General features: G+C 31.6%; 3 protein-coding genes across 9 annotated transcripts; 2 read left to right on the top strand and 1 right to left on the bottom strand.

Moving 5' to 3' along the window:
- The first annotated feature begins 93 nt into the window (after nt 1-93).
- Olf186-m (Ki-ras-induced actin-interacting protein-IP3R-interacting domain olf186-M) lies at nt 94-8154 on the top strand. Of its 2 annotated transcripts, XM_072886865.1 has the most exons (6): nt 94-276; nt 531-843; nt 1885-2173; nt 2269-2564; nt 3576-3797; nt 3896-8154. In XM_072886865.1, the coding sequence occupies exons 3-6, from the start codon at nt 1944-1946 to the stop codon at nt 4996-4998; spliced, it is 1851 nt and encodes a 616-aa protein (XP_072742966.1). In that variant the 5' UTR covers nt 94-276; nt 531-843; nt 1885-1943; the 3' UTR covers nt 4999-8154. The 2 variants fall into 2 exon arrangements, with proteins under 2 accessions (XP_072742966.1, XP_072742965.1); XM_072886864.1 differs by lacking the exons at nt 94-276; nt 531-843 and adding an exon at nt 851-1055.
- On the bottom strand, nt 8028-10802 carry LOC140663028 (uncharacterized). Of its 2 annotated transcripts, XR_012046209.1 has the most exons (6): nt 10550-10802; nt 9246-9500; nt 8980-9165; nt 8680-8807; nt 8423-8596; nt 8028-8118 (listed from the first exon to the last, which is right to left on the bottom strand). XR_012046209.1 is itself a non-coding variant. In XM_072886872.1 (5 exons), exons 1-5 carry the CDS (start codon nt 10661-10663, stop codon nt 8578-8580), a joined length of 702 nt encoding a protein of 233 aa, XP_072742973.1. In that variant the 5' UTR covers nt 10664-10802; the 3' UTR covers nt 8376-8577. The 2 variants fall into 2 exon arrangements, 1 of the variants encoding a protein (XP_072742973.1); XM_072886872.1 differs by lacking the exon at nt 8028-8118 and having other exon boundaries at nt 8376-8596.
- A 54-nt stretch (nt 10803-10856) lies between these two features.
- Nucleotides 10857-21419, top strand: LOC140663025 (dipeptidase 1). Of its 5 annotated transcripts, none has more exons than XR_012046208.1 (10): nt 10857-11047; nt 11654-11881; nt 12771-12897; nt 14371-14542; nt 14750-15187; nt 15867-16125; nt 17179-17263; nt 17392-17467; nt 19693-19825; nt 20812-21419. XR_012046208.1 is itself a non-coding variant. In XM_072886868.1 (9 exons), exons 2-9 carry the CDS (start codon nt 11798-11800, stop codon nt 19751-19753), a joined length of 1302 nt encoding a protein of 433 aa, XP_072742969.1. In that variant the 5' UTR covers nt 10857-11047; nt 11654-11797; the 3' UTR covers nt 19754-21419. The 5 variants fall into 5 exon arrangements, 2 of the variants coding, with proteins under 2 accessions (XP_072742969.1, XP_072742968.1); XR_012046206.1 differs by adding an exon at nt 18004-18324 and having other exon boundaries at nt 19693-21419; XR_012046207.1 differs by lacking the exons at nt 19693-19825; nt 20812-21419 and adding exons at nt 18004-18324; nt 18439-19671.
- Nucleotides 21420-21600: the final 181 nt, after the last annotated feature.

Raw genomic sequence — 21600 nt, 5'->3', positions numbered from 1 at the left:
TGTTTAACTGTACTTGTTTTTAATGTCTAAATATACTTGTAGAATTTATTTACAGAATGGAAAATATATAAACATATACAAAATAAAATTGATGTCATCAGATTTTGCAAGCAAATGCCATCTATCATCAATAGAGAGAAGTTTCTTATCAAATCGTACGCATGCGTAGGGTAACAAAATTAGCGAACATTCTAATCTCACCAGCAACCGCGTATACATATAACAGGATGTTAAAGAAATCATAACCAATAAGATAGAAAAAAGTTTTTCGTAAATGTAAATAAGATAAAAAAGTATTTAGAATATATTTTCTTGATTGATATAAAAATAATTTTGTATTACCAAAGGAATGCTTATCTTTATATAAACAAACAAAATCTAATAATCATTGATTGTCTGTCATTTTCAAATATCTATTCAAATCTAATGTTTGCGAGCTCTAATCTAAAACACATACTTTATTAATCTTTATATCAATCTTATTTATTATCAAACCTGTAATTTAAAGAGTTAATAAGCTTTTTTTTTAGGTTTGCCGAAATCAAACAATCACGCAATTCGATCTACAGAGGAAAAATGCCACTTTGTATTTATTCTGTCAACGCTACTAGGGTTTCAAAACACATCCGTCCGTCACTGACGGTCGGAACAGATGACGTGGCCGTGACGGACCGTCAACCGTCACGGACACTGTGACAAGTGGACCAGTCTCAACCATTCCGCGCCGCAAACAAATCGCTGTGAAAACGTCACGCGGACATGCGTTTCGAGTCCCTCTGATTGTCGCAGAAACATCGCGCTCGTTCGTTAGCGTGTATGATCGTTCGCTTAAATTGGACGAAGGTAAGCATCGCGGTATTATACTTTTTTCATTCACAGCCCGAGCGATTCCACATTCGTTTAAATCTACTACAATTTCGTAATCGCACGTAATATAAATTTGACGTAGTACAATACTGTAATATGGCACGTGATACGCATATACATGCGAGCGCGAGCATACAGCTTTTTTTACAATATTCTATCTTCATGCTATCCGAAAGATATGGATCCAGGTATTTAATCAACAATAATGTTACGTATTTCTCGATTTACGTTGACAACATAGAATGGAATGTATAGTTAGAATTGTCTCAAAGCTTTATTAGAAGACAATATTCTATATATATGACATCATGTTCAAGTTATGTAAATGTACAAGAATGTTTTTTATCGGCATTATCATATTAATGTTTACATTAAAAATTATCGTGCACACATAATTCACTTTGAATACTATTTTAGTAAAGCTTTGATACTTTGCAGCATGATATTACTATACCATTAAGAAAATTTATAATTAACATACGAGTAGTAAAAATAAAATTTGCATGTTGTATATATTATAATGATATTATTATATGCATGTTAAATATCTTGTCATCACAATAAAAGAATGCAATATTTTTATGATATTAAAATGACAAAATAAGGAATTGTCCCTATAACATACAAATAAAAATGATTTTTTTATATAAATATGTTATGTATAAGTATATTAGAGTGCTATATAGAGTGTTTGTTTTTAGCACTACATAAAATTGACATAAAGAAAGAAAATGGATATTTTATATCTATCTTATATATATAACTTGTTTTTAAATATGTATTAATCTTCAAATTTTAGAATTTTTATCACTAATTTGCCTCACTGACTTTATTTTATAGATAAACTTTCTAATAGTAATAAACATATTTTAACAATTATTTATAACATTTAATGATATAAAATTTCTGTTTAATAACTGTGACATTTTATTATTGTGTATAATTTAATTAATTATTATATAATTATTATATGATTTTATTGTATTAATTATTGCATATGTTGAATCACTGAATTAGAAAATGTGGGCAAGGAAACTATTCTAAAAGTAACAGATTGGTTACGTGGAATTTGGGAAATGAGACGGCGTACTGATGGACCAGTTCAGCAATGGATTGATTCAATACCGTTGCCTACAAAATCGGACACTACAGACAAATGTCAAGAATGTAACTCGAATAAACCATTAACACCAACAGAGCCTAAAAACATTCCATTTCCTAAAGATTCAAAGATTCCAAGCATGACTGTATCAGCGCCTATTAATGTTCCTAATTCATCAACAATGAATACACCAATACTTCCAAGGTAATTTAACAAATTCAAAATTATAATATTTTTTTTGCAAATCTGTATTAAATCACGAATATTTATTAGAATTAATATTTATTTGTGAATTGCAGTTCACTTCCTCATAGACTAGCACGAGACGCGAGTTTTCAATCGGATAGCAGTCACTGCAGTAGTGTTGAAAGTTTACTAGAATTACGAAAAGCAGATCCGACAGCAATTTTACTCGATCTTGGTTTTGGTGGTTGCTCAACCAGTCCGCGGGAGAACGATCCAATATCTCGCATTCCTAAGAGGTTCCTTCAGCCATCATCGTTACGAGGCATTGCTGTAGATGAGTTTCTTAAGCAACAACAAGAGACTAATGAATCTTTTGATTCGGTATCTTTAGGATATAGAGGCCTAACAGGTAAAATTGATTGTTCAGTAATAACAATCACACTACAATAAAATACAATTTCCGTTTGTAAAAGTAAAAATAGAAATAATTCTAAATTCGTTAATCTCTCAACATGCTTTTATAAGCATCTTTTAATTTCTATATATTTAGTATATGAAATACAGCAGCATCTTTATGATGTTAATGATTATTAAAATTATATTTTTGGGGTATAAGATAAACCCATAAACATTTGCCGTATAGCATAATAATTTTGTAGGAAGCTATAGCGCATTATGCACATCTATACGCGTCCGACAGCGCAGAAACTCGGGACCAAATAATTTTGTAAGTCGCGTAAAAATTGTAGACAAAATTGTTTTGATGTGTGTACAGTTTAATTAAACTTAGAAAACCTGTTTTATTTGTCTGTACTATTATGTTTTTATTTTTTAGTAAAAATTACAATTTTTTATTTTTGCTCACATTGCTTTTGAGTTTATACATATAAGTATAAAGGTTATCAAATACGCAATGTTTTGCTATTTTAAGTAGAAATTTATGATTTTATTTTTCAAGATGCTCAGTGGTAGTAATAATCGTATATATATAATAATAGACTTTATCAAATTGTAGACAATAAATCTATGTGTAATCTTGCTTAATCTGCATGCTAATATATGCACAAGTAAATATGATGATGCGTACTAATGCAATAAGAACATAGACTTAAAATGTAAGCTATTGATGATAGAGTTAATAAATGTCTCATATTGTGTGTAAATTAGCATTTTGAATTTTTTAAGTTGTGTTACAATAATCTGTTAAAAATATTTAATTGCGATACATAAGCTATAGAATTTATCTATCTAATTACCTGTATTTTGTATTTTTCACAAGTGTCATGTATATTTCATCATTTTTAGTTTATATATCATTTGATATTTATTGTTAGTTCGATGGCATTAACTGTTATTGATTATAATGAATATACAGCCAAATATTATGTATTATTTTTAAAAATTTTTTAATTTTGGAAAGGATCGCCATATGTAGCTCCATCAGAAATTGTGCAAAAAATTATGGAACGTTTACGGGAACACGAAAATCATGAAGTGGATACAAATTCATATTATTGTGAGCAGTACAGTTCCTTATATCAAAACTCAGGAAGACTTTCTGTGTTGTCTCCTGATAACAGGCAGTTTTTAGAACAGCCACGTTCCAAGAGTCCTGATATGCGTAACAAACGTATGATTATAGGTAAATGAAAATTTCAGTACAAATAATTTCGTACTAATATACACTTTATATCTGTATTATTATTACTTTATAAATATCAAATAAAATTTCTCTTGCAGGACAAAAATCATTTGCTTTCGGATGTGATGGAAATTTAATTGAAATATCTTCCAATGATACAAATTTTGCGTCCAATGATACAGATAGTCATAATAGTTTATTGGATGTTAATGAATCCATAGAATTAAAACAATCATCTTTAGAAGAAAGTATAACGTTTGAAAATCCATATTTTTCCAAGAATGACAAGAAACTAGTGAAACAATTGTCATTTGATGATATTGTCGATTTTACCGAAACTGACCAATTATTAAAAGACAATCGGGAGATCGTGAATAGCTTAAATATTGCTCAAAACGGCATAAATGTAGATAATAATGAACAGAAGTGTAATGCATTCGATACAACTCCTACAAAATATGCAAAACATGAATTTCTTGATGTTCGAAGGGCTAGCGACGGGTCGTGCAATACTAAAACTTTAGGAAATAAAGTATTTGACGGAAGGCGAAGATTTAGCGATAGCGCAATGCGCACTACTGAAAGCCAAAGTATGGAATGCACATTAATGCAGAAGAGAAGAAGTCTCAAAAGACAGTCTAGAGTATGTGATACAACTGCAATCCATTATTGCGAACCTATTAGATCTAGCGTACCAAATGCGATATTTGAATGTAACATAGATAATGAAGAGGTAGTATCTAGTGATGTAACTAGCAGTACACAGCAACTAAATGCACTGAAATCACTTGAGTCAACCGAAGATGAATTCCTAGAAAACGAACTGAAAACAATAGATACAGAATCTTCATTTAGAGAACCTAATTGTATGTCTCCACTATCAGAGATTAGTGAAACTACCGATAAAATGAAACGCTTGGAATCTATAGAAGAAAATTCAGCATCAGGTGAACATTCATGCATGCAAGATAATCAAATTTGTTGTTGCAAAGATAAAGTTTGTATAGATTGTAAGCGTAGTAAGAACTGTCCAGATTGTTGCCGTCATGTCGACAAACGGAAATATTGGAAGAAAATGAAAAAGATAATGCGAGAAAATAAAAAATTAGAGGATAGGCTAGCAAAAAGTAGGAGAGAAGTGGCAGAAATTCGTGGTATGCTAAGTAACGTTTTATCAGTCAGAATGGAACCGGGATTTTAAATAGATCGTTAAAAAAAGTCTACTTGCTATTTTTGATGAAAAAGAAAAATGGTTAACTGTGTAGTTATATATAATCTTGTGATATAGTTGAATATGTGTGTATCAGGGTAAAAAATTAATACTTTATAAAATCGAACTTTCTATTACACTTTGTGAATTAATCTATATTCTTCTATTTTAGAAATCTCAAATATTTTCGAAGCTCGCCTTTTACAAGACATTAATAACAGATATTTCTATATATACATAAGAACAATCACTTTTAAAATATATATTTAAAATCAAAGAAGTAAAACAAAAAGATACATATAATTACCTCTGTGCTAAATATGCTATAAAAATATTAGCACAAATTTTTGTATATATATTTACATCTCTATTTATAACTCGTATATTTGTTTATACCTTTTACTTAATGCAAATTAGAAAGATGAAAATATTATTATGAATTTTATTTAATATATTAGACATTGGTATATGAACAAAAAAGATGCAATAGACTTATCATTAGAATATTTTGTTAAATATATTATGTTGAGTATGATGATTAAGATTAATATAACTTATGACAATGTAAGTGAATTCATACATCAAGTTGAACATATCAACAGTATTTCGGAACTGACTGGAAGAAAAAAAATTCACAATCAATATCTGAGTAGTAATTAAACGGCAATATTAATACATATGAGATCTATCGATTGAGTTTTGTGTCGTCTCGTTTAACTATTAAAATGTTGATTTTGACGTGACACTTTCATGAGCTCTATCTCGAGTAAGTTATTCGAAACGACTGACTTAGTGTACCTTGGCCTTAGATTGTTTTTTTTTTTTTTTTTTTTTTTTTTTATCTTTCACTCATATTCTAATTGTTACATTGTTATGCAAATGATATACTTTTTGAAAAAAAAAAAATAAAACGTAAAAAAGAATGCTAAATGTACACGCGTCAAAAAACATTCCCAGACCACACTTAACATACTCATTAAGTTTGAAATATCAAGTTTATTACTTTATAATTATGTTTGTTGATTGAATACTTGTATCTAGCTAGTATGAGCTAGATATAATCTTATAATTCTAATAATTTTTATTAGTCTAATTATGATTAGAAAGATATAATAATGCCTTGTTCATGTTTGATAATGTCTCTGTATAGTTTATTTAGTATATTTTAATCATATGTACAATAACACAAAGAAGATAACTATATATGTATAATTATATGTGAGAGTGTACAATGTGGGCATGAAGTAATAATGAAAGTTTGATACTTTCACCACTTTTTAAATGATTACATTCACAATAAGTTTTGATCGTAACAAATGCTGGTCATTCTGTACTTTGCAAAAAGAATTTTAGATCTAGTCTTTTACAATTACTATCGACATACAGTGATAACACATCCAACTATTAATTATAAATTCTTTATCTCTTTCCTTTATAAGGAAATATATCTCAAGATAAGAAATTTAAAAAAAATTCATGATTGTTTGAATATAAATTATTGAGAATTAATTTATGCTGCCATATTACAATTGATGAGTATTTCTTGAATATTGATATGTTACACAAACCATACATCGTAGTTATAGATAATGTACACCTATTTAGCTTTAATCTAACATTGATAATGATCTATAGTTGGTATACTAAAAGAAATCTCCGACTTATACAGAAATAAGGATATTCAAAATAACTTAAAATATACTAACGATTAACATTTTAATGAAAAACAAACTCCAAAAATGCTCCAAGTATTGAATTATATTTATGTAATTTTAGAATAACATTAGAATTGATCATTATACAATTATTTGATAATAACAAAACTTATTTTCTACAAAAATATATTTGGGCAGGAGCAAAAAAAATGTTAGATATATTAAATTAATATATATGTATATTATGAAATGTATAAGTCTGTCCATTTTTTTACTTAATGCTTAAAATTCTAACATCAATTGGAAGTTTACCTATTTTATTAAATGTAATTTTACTCAATATTTCTTAAGTCATAATATAATCACTTAATAAAAAAAAAATTACATTTTGTTACAAAAAAATTATAATTAACATAGAAATACGAGACTTCAATCAAAATGATTCGCAAGAAATGAGAAACTTTGGAACACTATCAACTCATTTATGTAACTCTACGTAATGAATATCCACATTTTACATAATAAATTAATAAAATTCTGTACCTATATTTTCTAATTTCTCTTGCATAATATATATCAAATGTGATAAAGTCCAAATAAGATACGTACTTTCTAGACATACTAGATACAAAAAAAAATAGTTATAAATAAAGTATAAGAAGATCGTAGAAATAAAGTACAATGTACAATTGTGGGAGCACTCAATAAATATTTACCACAATTTTCATTTTTTTTTTTTTTCGTGTTAACCACTGTCTTCATATCTATCAGATTTATCAGCTAAACATGCTGTTTTTAACACTTTATAGAAATAAATCGTCTATACTAAAATAATTAAGATTCACTTAAAGTATATCCTTATTTAAGCATTACAAATCATAAATTTAATAGCAAAAGTATGGCGATATAAATTGATATGTGAAATAATACAATTTTATATATATATTATGAAATCTGAATTAGATTTAAACAAAGTAACAGACAAAATATGTTGATCAACAATGCAAGTTTTTTTTGTATAACTGATCTTTCATATAAAATTCAGAAAAAGATATAAATGCAGTTCGTTTAATGAAAGTGTTTCTCAGTTTTTGTTATCTTATGATTAAGTGATACGCACAAGAACTGGCCCAGCGTCGCCCGTAGCAGTTACAGGAACCATAATAAATATTACCTATGGAGCCCCTTTATTATATTTCATTAATATAAGTTAGTGTTTTTTCTATTCTTTGATTCAAGAATAGATAATATATGTATGTGGTATATATTGATATAATCATATGTTTTACTTTAGTCATTCAACTTATCTCAATATCTACAGCATTTCTTTGTAATTCTGCTAAAATAATTTTTATTTTCTTGCTGTAATGAGGGACTTCAAGGTGATGGTTCTGCTTGTCTCTGTCTAAGGGCGCGCTTGAAATGGCCACATAGGTCACAAAGGCCAATGTTGAGTCTGTAAAATAGTTTAAATTATAAGTAAACTAACAATGATATAAAAAAAATTAACATCAACATGCATCGATTACATTAGGTAACATTTAATTTCTGTCAAAGACATAACATTTGTAAATTATCAAATGTTGCATTTACTAAATTCTGTAAATACGATGCATGCTTGCGAGTAGTTCTATTGGTAATGTAAGTTCACACACATATTCTGTCAGAGGTATCAATTATAGCTAAAGCTACCCCCAATAATAAACTCAGAACCATGGTCCATCCAATCTTATATTTTAAATATGAACCTGCTACAATACCATGTCATAAACTTCATCCATGTGTACATTTAAACTGTAAATATGTTTTGTGGATAGTGTACATGTTGAGATGTGGATGTTTTGTTTTTTTTTTTCCTTAGCATATGTTTCCTTAGAATGTATATAAACAAATAAGGGCAAACACTCGATCTAATTTAGTCTTCTTTTTCATCCCTGAAAATCGTACAAAGAAATCCATTAATATTAATTTTATTAACTATTGCAATTATAGAGCAATTTTGGATATAATTACATACTTTACAACTTCTTGTTGTTGCGTTGGATCAAAATGAAGTTCAACAATGGTCTCTTGTCTACTTTGCACTTTAAATGACACCTGGACTGCTAAGTAATTGTCTTTGTTACTAAGTTGCCATCCAGAATACTGAAATAAAATACAATGAATTGTTTTCTATTAATTGTTATGCTTATAAATATAATTGATACAAGGCCATTCCAGTTTTTTGATCAAATATCAATTTACACAATCCAGTTATGTTTGAATTCAACAAATGATAGAAAATGTTATTTTTAATTCTAAAAAATGATGTACTTACTGTCGTTGTGCTTTTGTACAGTACTTTCCCATCTTCCTCAAAAGGTAAAAATTTTTGGAGTAGTGCCTTTCCATCTATCCTCCACAAGGTTGGATAAGGGCTTGATTCTACATCAGATTTACCCTTACTAGATGTTTTACTTTTATTAGATACAAGGTCAGCTTTTGCAAGAACAAATGAACCAGACTGTAAAAAAAAGAGAGAAATTAATTATGTATAACATTTTAAAAGTTTACAATTAATTTATTTATGTCCTAATAACTTACTGTGTAATCTTTTGGAGTCTCCCCTGATTCATTGAAACTGTTATCATCAGAGTCCTCGTCGTCCTCATCGTCTTTATCCTCATCCTCTTTCTTAGAACGCCTTTTCTTTTTTGGTTTTTTCCCTGTATCAGAATCAGATTCTTCTTCTTCATCCTCGTCTTCTTCTTCATCCTCGTCCTCTTCTTCTTCATCTTCTTCTTCAGAATGCTGCCGCTTTTTTGCTGTTTCCCTTTGTGGCCTTATTTTAGTACCACTCTATGAAAAATTACAAATAAATATTAGATTAAAATAAAATATATTTCTGAACTAAGCGTGATATATATTTATCATCAAGACTTTTAATTTATTAAAGTGATCCTTTTTTTTATATTAGTAAATAAATACATTTAATAATCAAAAGTATTTAAAAAATATTCTTATTACATTTTTTCTAAGATGCATGTTTGAAGTTTTAAATTAATATAAAATAAATAATAATATAGAATTCACACTATATACACATACATGTAAGAATTCTTATATTCATATTAATTGTATTATATTATAGTAAAGAATATTAATTCTACAGTAATTTAATATTAATTATATATATATATATATATATATATATATATGTGTGTGTGTGTAACGATATATCTGTTGATAAAAAATGTGCATAATTAAAAAATTCGGCTTGTGACGTCGCCTCCGGTGATTCAAAACGTGGCGCCACTTATCGTCAGTGGCGACCGGCCGGCAAGGATGGCCGCCGTGATGCGGACAGAGCGAGGGGCAAGCCGGAAGAAGAAACGGCCATAGCTCGAAAGATACGCTCTAACAACGCGATGTCGTCGACGTTTCGGCGCAGACACGCGATCTGACTCGATGTGGGAATGCGCCGGAAACGGCGAGGTGCGCGCGAGGAACATCTTACCTCGCGTGCGTCTCTCACAGCGTACGACGGTACGAGAGGGGAGGGGAGAGAGGGGAGTCGCCGCCCGCCGCTAACACTTAACACTTCGCTTACAATGTACTAATCGCGGAGCGCAAGTGTTCGCACTCGTTGCAACATGTACAAATGAAATGCAAATTAATGAATACACCGGAGGGAGGGGTGTAATCGCCATAAAATTTTTTTTCCGCGCCGCGTCTGAATTTACTCGGCGGCGAGATGTCCGCCGGAATGTCGGCGATCCTTTGACAGGTACTTTATCGCACGCGGAGGAATCGTAATCCTTTTACGATCATCGCTCGGATGGAATCGGAAATATAAATTCGACGTAGGATGAAAAAACGATGCACGTTGCGTGTGGCGTGGATCTTACCTCCGCTCCGGGCTCGGGGGCCCATTCCTCTTCGGAGGCACCCTCGGCCTCCGGATCGTCCGGATCGTCCACCTCGTAATCGTCCTCGTCCGAGACATCCTTGATCTTCTTCATGCTGCCTTTGCGCGAAATGTTTGTCGATATTGCGTTATACAGGCCGCGGAAGCACGCTGCACACACTTGCGAGAAATGCGAGGCGAGAGAACGACGTGCACGAGATCGCAAACAATATGGCGGTCGGTAAGGGAGGAGGGGAGGAAACGCTCTTTATTATCGCGAACTCGCGGACGGCGTGGTGCCGCGGCTGCGGAAACGGTCTCCCGATGGCGCCACCGTCGCGCACAGCCGCGCTTTCGTTCTAAGGAAGCGCGGGAAGACGGAAGGAAGCAACCCTACCATCTCCATTTCTGTGGGGTTACATTTTCGAAGAATTTACGTCTCGATACATGATTATTTTATAGAATAGTACTTATTGGAATATTAAAAACGAGCAGGAAAGTATGGATTCTCTCTGGTAATAAACATTTTAACGAACATTTGATAACTATATGTCTTAAGATGCTTTTCTTCAAGACCGTTCCTAAGATATCGTGATATCATATCAATTCAGATTTTTGAATGTAAATTAATATCGTTAATATGGACATAGATGTATAAGAATCAAATTGTACTGACTAAGACATAAGATATGCCGAGGCAAAAATATATTCTTCACATCTACACATAAAATTTTAATATATTATTATGCAAAAGTTTTCCTTGGTATCCTTGGAAAAACAAAAAATTATAAATGATACTCTTCGTAGAAACGTAAAAACTAATTACTGTAAATTAATTTACGCGCAGAAAATTTCTAATAAGACATAAAGATATTATTAATGAAACGTGATTTGTGCTGCATTTACATATTCGTGCGTATATTGTTATCCAAAAATAATATTTATAAATAATAACATAAATATGCACAAAATATATGCATAATAATTAATTAGTATGCATTTTGCCAAATTGCGGATTATGTATAAAAGGATTGAGACAAGTAACGTCTTTTCGACACGAATACTTTGGTTGTTAATAATTTTTTGGATTCGTACCGTTTTCCAGGTCGGGTCGATATGGGGGTTGACGCGTGCGCCAACGCCCGATGCGTCGAGACGCTGTTCCCTCAGTACTTTCGATAGTGGCGATATCAGTAAAAACCCTGGTACGAGGGTAAGGAACGGACGGACGACGTGACTGTGTGGAAAGATGTTCGAGCTCTATGGTGTCGGTAAGGATGGCATGGTTTATCGGTCTCCGCCCCCAAGAAGAAAAGAAGTCGACATCCTGGAAGTAGGTAGAACACGATGAACGTTATTAAAAATCCGTCGTTAATTATATCAGTCTCGAAAGCTTCCTTATAATTGCCTTGTCGTGGGTCTGTAAAACACTCCTGAGATCATTCATTGAAGTATAATTTACGGGACATAAACACATACACATATACCATTTTAAAAATCTTTATTGTTTTTAAAGTGTGATTTTTTTCTAAAAAGAAAAGAAAAAAAATAAAAATTTAATTATAACATTTCAAAGAAAAATATTACTTATTTTATTTATTGTAAAAAGAATTTGAGAGTAATATATAACTAAAGATGTTTTATAAAAAAATATATTCTCATCAAAATATTTATCAAAAATCTGTTAAATTATTTTTTAAATTTTACTAGAAATTTTTAAAGCTTCTTACAATAAGAATAAAAAAATATTTACACTTACGAAAAGAGAAAATTTTTTTTAAATAAGATTAATATAAGAGCGCGAGAGAGAGAGACAGACAGACAGACAGAGAAAGAGAGAGATATTATATATTTATAAGAGTTGGAAGTATTTTAAACATAATATTTCAGTATAAAATTAGCTACGAGAATAATGTGTATGAGGATAATTTATGTAAAATTAATAATTTACAAAGTAGTAACTCTGCACTAATATTATTTTTATGACTGTAAAAAGTCGAAGATGTTCTATGCAGAATTTTTCTAGATTTATTTCTTTTTTTTTCAAGGCAAACACGTTTTGCTTTGGTATGTATATCTTTCATAACTTACGGGCTATTAATGGCGTAATATGCGACATTCATGCGACACGGATAAATAGTTGTGCAACATTGTAATTTTAGAATTTACAGACGCAGCGTTGAAACTACTTTGTAGATTTGTAAATCAACGTTCTTTTGCAGACCTGCCTGCAACTCTCCTCACCAGAACTCATGAGAAAATTGCCTAACGGCGATGCACTTCACCACATCAAGGACACGGGTGTTTCAACTTCCTTCAACAAGGCTAAAGAACCACTAAGAGAGAGCAGTGAGTGAATAAAAAAATTGTACATAGTAAAATTAGAATATCTGAAAAATTTTATTCATGCCATAAAATTTTAAAAATAAATATAGGCCGACTTACGAATAATCAAAAAATTTATAAAAGGTTTAAAAACTTAATCATAATAATTCAATACTGTAAACAAAAAATTAATAACATGTGCGTTATTATGTAATAAATTGTGTTATTAATGTTATGTTTACAGTATCGAATGATTATGATATTGGTATCAATAATAAACAACATCTCTAAAAAGTTTTTAAACTTTTTGTAATATTTTTTAAATATTTTGGTTGCTTGTAATCGGTCTTTATGATCATATATTTTTATTTTTAAATATTAACGAGCTTACATAATTTTTATATTTATCATAAAAGTTTATTTTATTTTCTCTCCTAAGATTATCAATTTATTTTAATCGTAAAATGTAGAGAAAAAAAAATTATATAGAAAAAATTATATACTTTAAAATTTTACATATCTTTTTTATATCAGATCATGTATGTATCTCGAATAATTAATTAAGTATAATTTTTCTTAGGATGCAAAAGCTTATAATAACTTAAATATTATTTAAACAAAATTCTAGAATTAAATATTAAATATAGATTTTATATTTACGTAAATTGACATATGTGTATGTTAGCAATTATAATTGCTGGTATCAGCATAAATAATGTTCAAAAAGTGTTTAATCAGATTAATTTCACCGCTGAGTTGATCGCCGATGTGCTTTCTCGCGATTATTCTATGATCTCGTGACGTTTCCGATAGCCGAATGCGTGACAGTTTCTTTATTTTCTCCAATTTCGCACGTCAACGAGTTTGCTTACATAAAGCTCCACGAGCGAAGAAGAGAAGTCATCAAGTGATGAGAAATGACGAGTGTAGCGAGACGTGACGGGCAATTTGATATGATTTCTATTTACGGCTCGGCGATCTTCTCGATTACATCGCGATGTCGGTTGCAGAGATGATAGATCGAAGTTTCGGTTACGGCGATTTCACGTGCGAATAGATACCATCTACGCTCGGTTGATCTTTCCGGTTGAAGATGATTCAGCTTTGATTATCTCATTGATGTTCTTTAGAATAGACTGATTGTTATCATATCTTTTATTGATTTTGTCCAATTATCGATAAACATGCATAGAGATCACAAATCCTGCTTAATAGATTTAAGAATAATACATTATAAAGATATAAAAGGGCTACAAATTAGAACATATTTTTAGATAGTTTCATGACAATTTTAAATTCTGTTTAAACATATATTATATAATTAATATTTGCATATTATTACATATATTTATATCTCAGAATATTAATATATTATTCATATATAAATAATATATTATTACATATATTTATATTAGAAAGAGATATCTAAAGATTATGAAAATATCTAAATTAGATCGAAAAAGCAGACACTGTTTCTAATATTCGACAATATTATAGGACGAAGCGCTGTAAGAAGATGGGTAGTAATGACTGGATTCTTCTTCCTTGGATGTGCCTTAGTGGCTGGAGTAGGTCTGCCTCTCGCTTTAGAACTTCGAAGCTCTCATTTGTTGGAAGCTAGACTGCAGGTGGTTCGAAGAATGCTCTCAGAGATTCCTCTGATTGATGGGTAACACAGCTGTCTTATATCTTCTATATAAATTAAGTGGAAAAGAATAGATTTTATACTTTGGATACATAAAGTAGATCTGTAAAAGTTTTATGAATTTTTTGAAAGCTTAAAAACAATTTGTTCTTTATTTGATATTAATATTAATATCAAATAATAAAATAATAATAATATTAGATCTCTACATCATTATTTCGAATCTTGCAGGCATAACGATTTTGCCTGGAATCTACGGAAGCACAGCGGTAGCATGAAATTAGGTAACTTCCCCTTCGACGAGGACCTGTCGCGCAACGCCAGCTGGGGTCCGCAGTGGCAGACCGATCTGATTCGCCTGGAACACGGGATCGTTGGCGCACAATTCTGGTCGGCTTACGTGCCATGTGAGGCACAATTCCTCGACGCCGTGCAACTCACCCTCGAGCAGATCGACATTGTGCGCAGATTCACGTCGCGCTACCCCAAGCGGATCAGACTGGTGACGACGAGCGGCGAACTAGAAAACGCGCACCGAGACGGAGTGATCGCTAGTCTAGTAGGGATAGAGGGTGGTCACAGCATCGGCACTTCCATGGCGGTGCTGAGGAGCTTCCATCGGCTGGGCGCACGCTACATGACCCTGACCCATAAGTGCAACACACCATGGTAAGTTCGGTCGCGAACACAAAAACAACGAGAAGGAATGAACCTTGGTAGAGCAAATTGGCATCTTGTACTAGCTAATGTATGCTTCTCCATCGCAATCTTTCGATTTACTTGATATATCCTTGAAAGAGCTTACATAAGAATGTCTTATTTAGCAATTAAACTGGTACAAGGTAAGTAAAAAAAAATGATAAAGACTAAATTGAGAGAAAATGTAACTTGAATGTATTATCTATTTAAGCCGTTCGATCAGATTGAGTATATTTGAGATTTTAATGATGTCACTATCTAATCTAATTGTCTCGATATTTAACCCTTTAAATATTTATTTTAAAAATTATATCGCGACATATATCTTGGTTTATCTGTAAAAATAGAAAATAAACATCGTCTGCAATTAAGAGTTTTTCAAATATTTTATTATATTTTTCATTACTCGAGTAATATTAAGTAATATTAAGTAACTTTTGACAAAGAAATGTGTCCCTAGATTTTTCCAACGAGAGCTCTAATTTATTTTTATCTTGTAAAAAATATAAATAAGGAATCTTATCTTTATATAGGAACTCTTTCTTTCATTACAGATAATTTTTTCGTTCAAAAATCTTTGTTGCATCTATATTTTTTATGGATCTTTAATTTGACAATCGAATTCCAGAGACTCGATTTTGATTTCCAGGGCGGACTCATGCTCCGTCGACGATCCGAACTCGGATGCACCTTCTGATTTCCACAGTGATGGCCTCTCAGCGTTCGGCAAAGCGGTTGTTCGGGAGCTGAATCGACTCGGCATGCTCGTGGATCTCTCACATGTCTCGGTGAGAACGATGAGAGATGCTCTCGCAGTGACAAAAGCGCCGGTCATATTTTCGCATAGTGCCGCCAAAGCACTCTGCAATTCCTCAAGTAATGTCCCGGACGACGTACTACGGAATTTGGTAAGAAAAAAAACAAAAATCCCGAAAAATATCGTTGAACACGCTAGATATATGTAACATCCGGGAGAAAATTAAGAGAGAAATTATTTTTGATCAATAAAATCGATTTTTTTGACTATTTTATTGGCGAAATTATGGTAAATTAATTTTAAATTTTGTACGTGTTTTTATTGTATAATTAAGTAATTACAATCTTTTTTTTATTAATAATATAAATTATTTTTATTAAAAATTCCGCCTGCTATCCCCTTTTTGACCATGACGTCGCTCAATTGCTGATTGACATGACCATTTAAATAATTTGAAACAAATAATTAAACAGACAAAATAATTGAGCAAATGGCGACTTGTCAAAAATTGATCGATTTTTTGCAATTAAAAAAATATACATAGTATATCAATTTCCTTGTTTATTAAATGATAAAAAGATATTTTTTTCATACAGTTAAAATTTCAAGTCGATCAATCGAATAGTTTTTTAAAAATCATCAATCAATTGCAAAAAAGCTATTTCGAGATAAACGCGTTTAAAATTTTAAGTACAGTTAATAATGGCATATCAAGTATCACAGTTAATCAGCTATATCACTAGTAATTCACTGGTCTTTTCAGAGCTTCGCAAAATACAATGTAATCTATTCATATTGCACTGCTCGCTTAGCAGGAAGCTCAAGTAGCTGTCGTGTACTCCCAAATATACGTTGAGTCGATTTATAATTTATAACTTTGACAATTTAAACTTCAAATTTTACACAAATATTCTTAAGATCTTAAACAAGAAGATTTCAAAAACAAAAAATCGATTTCTTTTTTATCAAAAAAGACACTCCCTCCTTATCAGTCTGTTTAACTCTAAGCTACTCTTGACCGAAAGTTGATTTTTCTAATTTATTTTGATTTTTTTTTTATACGCGTTTATCGACTTGAAAAATAATTTTTAATTGTTTCGCAGAAACAAGAAATTATTTAACATGAGATTATTATGCAACGTGAAATGGCATAATATTTGTTCGAATAATAATCACGTGTCTTTCATCTCTGATATCGTTCTAGTCTCTCAACGGTGGTCTGGTTATGGTCAGTTTCGACAGCGCGCATTTGAGCTGCAGCGATAAGGCCTCTATGTATGATATTATAGGTGTGTGAGTAGAACGCGTATAGTGAAAAACATCAAAAAGATGAAAACATTAAAATCGTAGTTGAACATCAAAAACTTTGAGATAAAGAACGAAACCGAGACGTAACGCGTTTGTGCTTTTTTTACAGCTCACATCAATCACATAAGACGAACAGCTGGCGTAAATCACGTGGGTCTCGGTGCTGGTTACGATGGGATACTGAGGTAGTTGAAAACGTTCCAATAATATTATCGTATCTTTATCATCTATATGTATTCCAATGAGAATCATTTTAAGGAAATTGCGTAAGATTATCTCTTCAATAATTTTCCGAGTAACAGTTATGACAATACTCGTTTAAAAATATTGTCTTTATTTATTTCTTATTGTGATTAATTAATTGAAGTATTAAATTCTGAGTAAACTTTAATCTCAAATTATTTTCTGTATAATTATAACTAATAATAATTTATAATTTAATTAATAATTATTTTATTATGTAATTTAATTTTAATAATGTTTAATTATATTTTGTTAAAAAGACTAGCTTAGGCAGAATATTCTATTTCTTCTAATTCTTTGCTGTAGAAATAACTTCACACAATTAACTCTCTGTGTCTCTGATTATATATAGATTAAAAATATAAGGAACTATATTTTTATTGCATTATGCATTATGTGTCTGCAACGATGAAAGTACAAACTTCAAATGGACTTAAATGGTGAAGGTGATTAAAGCAAATATTCACATATTATTTAGACCCCCGACAGAATTGCCGGACGTTTCCGGTTACCCCTTACTTCTGGCCGAGCTGACTAGAGATCGTAGATGGTCCGCGACGGATATAAAAAAATTAGTGGGTGGAAATTTGTTGCGTGTCCTCAAGGAAGTGGAAAATCATGCGGCAACTCTTTCGAACCAGTTTCCGGCAGAGGAATGGATTCCTCAGGAACTCATCGAGGACAGCGCCTATTGCAGATATCACGACGCATAAAAGACGTTTCTCGCTCGCGTGTACGACTATTTTTGACGTACGACGCTGTTACTTCAATTCTACGAGTCGTTCTCTCGCTAAAAAAAGTACGCACTTTGAACTGTATCATCTTTGTACCTGGAGCGTTCTCTTCAACTGTTTTACATTTTTAATAAAATAGTGATAGATCTCCGTACTCTGATAAAATTCTTTTTTTTCAGCCCATATAGAGCCGAATTATACAATTCTAACAAGGAAAAATAATAATTTCTTTCTTTACCTGGAATCCTTCTACATTGCATATTAGAATTTTGCCGTTTCTCTTCCTCTTCAGAAATTATTTTTCCTGCAAACAAACTTACATACAGAATATTCATAGATATGTTAATTTATTATTACAAACTTATAAAATAATATTTATACAAATCAAGTATTTCTAACTCGAGTATTTTTAATTACAAGTATTTTTTACCTATAATGAAATGCGATTGTATGTTCACGCATTGCGATAGTGTGCACTATATGTTAAAGATATTTGATTTTTGCAATTGTATTACAATTTTTCCTCATATTAGTCTTAACTTTGTTAGCCACACGGTGCGCATTTAAAAAGTAGACAAACATTTAAAACTATATAATTGTTTTGGTTACGTCACATTCAATTGCGTTTATGGTTAAAATGGATGTTAGTAGTTAAGTCAATTTACCTTATGTCTTGAGTCCTCTCCATGTCCACCGTCACATAATGTATGTTGGAGCAATTATTTAATCTTGTACACACATTTACACATTCATATACGCGCACATGGAACATGTACGACGTTACAGCTAACAGAGGCGCACAAGTCGCAATATGTCAATTACATCGTTTAATTTTTAACTCGAGGCTTATATTTCAATCGGGGACAGCATCGTAAATAATCCAGCTTGATCTGTTATCTGAATCTCTGTATAGCTTATTAAGGGTAACAATTAAGTCGCGGAAGTTTCGATGATGTTTGAATAATTCATATTCGATATTGTGGGTGGAGTTCTCTTTCGATAAGATTATTAATAGTGTCTACTTTTTTCTTTGTATGCACATTTTAACGTCGTTCAGACTAATAATTGATCCCAGGTCGTGATGATAAAGTCATTGAACTTAAACTGTTTACGAACGCTTTCTTGACACATATCGTCAATTTAACAAGAAGATTATATTTAATAATACTAATATCATAGACAAATTAACTTTAAAAAGAATGTTTTTGTCTCAAATTAAAAAGGATACAGAAGAATTTAAAAGAGGGATATAACGATTCTTAAAATGATTTTTCTCGCAATTTAATAATATTTCAAAATTTTTATTTGTTTTAATTCTATTATAGAAGAGGAAGTTATATATATTGATAGAAGAATCATTTTATTATATTAAAAATAGTAGATAATGTCCAGAAAAAACTTTTTATTTAAATGTTAATTACTTTCTTTTTTAGCTGCCCTAAAGCGAGCACGATTAACAGTTTTGCTGACAGAAGGACAATTCTCTCAATATGAAGAAATATGTATTTGATTTAACTCAAGCAAGATACATAAGCAGCAATAAATTAAAACAAGATTAAAGTAAACGTGAGTACATTAAAATAAAGGATTGTAGTTTCTTATTAGTACAATGCAATCTTAACGACATTAAATTCTCGAAATCGTTCTACATAGATAACCCTATATTAGTCACGCATCTTTTGATTCTTAAAAATCACTTGCAGACAAGATGTTATTGCTTCTGCAACTTTCTACAGAATACAAGAACAAATTATTTCTAATAAGATACTTGATAGCAGCGCTAGATCTTCCATTTTTCAGAAACTGTGAAAGTGCTACATTGACCACGAACGCGTATCGAGCTCTCGCTCGCATCAATGTTAACATGTTCTCGAGATATGGGTCAAGCTGTACTGTTACAGATTGCAATATTTTTGCTTTTTTTTTAAAAACAGCCGAGGAAGCGTCATTCGATTACTTTCTTCTCACAAAACATTGCTCAATAGTACGTTCATAAGCGAATTTTGCGAACCGCGTCGAGCTGAATTGGATCTTGTTGACGGAAAAATGAATTTGCTCGATTATTCGGTAATCATTTTTTTTGTTATTGTTTTAGACGTCATACTTGATCGATTACGATACAGTTGACAAAATGTATATTGATTATTATTTCCTGACACTGACAAACAATCTGTTTTCATTTACAGTTTTTTAAACTTTTTCTTAAAACAGGAAGTAAACTTTGAAAGACGTTGGATGCGGATACGAATGCTTGCTTCTTCTTTTATAAGTTTGTCATCAAAGTTGCAAACTACAATTTTTTCTATAAAATATGAAAAAAAATATTATTAAAAAAATTACCGAAAAAATAAACAAAGATTTCACTTCTAAATTATCACTATTATATCTAGTACTTAACAGTAACTTTTCAAACCTAAAACCTATGTATCGAAATTCTCATCACTTCTACATATTTCGCAGACTGATTTGCATTTCATACTCGACCATATCGCTATTAATCAACAATATATCTTTATCGTTTCGGCGAGCATGTAATTTCTTTATTACAATAGGTGCCGGGATTTTTCGCGGTTTCCTTTTGGGCACTCGATCCGATCTACGGCCGCGAAGGAACGAGTTATACCGCGGAGATGAGGATGCGCGTGGCTAACCCGACGAGGGCGCGCGAGGTCGAGGGGAGCGCACGGTCGGGTCAAAGAGGCCAAGATAAATTGCAATCTAATCCGCGAGAGTCAGTCCGGGGCCAATTACAATTCGTTGCGCGTCCGCAGGAAGAGAGGAGTGGCGCCCGTGCCTGGAGCGAGCGCGAAGCGCTCGTACACCTCCTACCTACGAGGCCTTGCGGCAAATGCTGGCAGACCGTGAAACCTCGTCTCTTTAAAACGCGCCGCCGAGAAAACGCGAAGATCTACGACGACGGCCGATCGGGATCGGCGGCGACGATGTACGCTGCCGTAATCGGGCACCCGTTGTCGACACGCGTCAAAAGCGATTTCGGGCAAATTTTGAAATCTGAATGACGTATGGGAATTACGCGAAATCAGCATTATCTTGGGTATTTATGTTCATTATGCTTGACCATTATTAATTCGTACAGATAATCAATATTATTTATGGAAAAATAAATAGATACAAAATACAGAAATCAAAAAATGGAAAATATAAGATCATCAGTCGAAAGAATAATTGAGCCATGTCTAATGTTATAATGCATTTTATTTTAATATGGATTAGTAATTATTCAAAAAAAAAACTTAAAAATTTTTTTCAATTCTTCGAACATCTCGAGAAAAAAATTCGCGCAACAACTTGATTAAACTGCACTGAATCGACCCGTCCCT

Source organism: Anoplolepis gracilipes, chromosome 2 (assembly GCF_047496725.1).
Source record: "Anoplolepis gracilipes chromosome 2, ASM4749672v1, whole genome shotgun sequence".
NCBI classification, from domain to species: Eukaryota; Metazoa; Arthropoda; class Insecta; order Hymenoptera; family Formicidae; genus Anoplolepis; species Anoplolepis gracilipes.
This window is presented reverse-complemented; position numbering and strand designations above follow the sequence as displayed.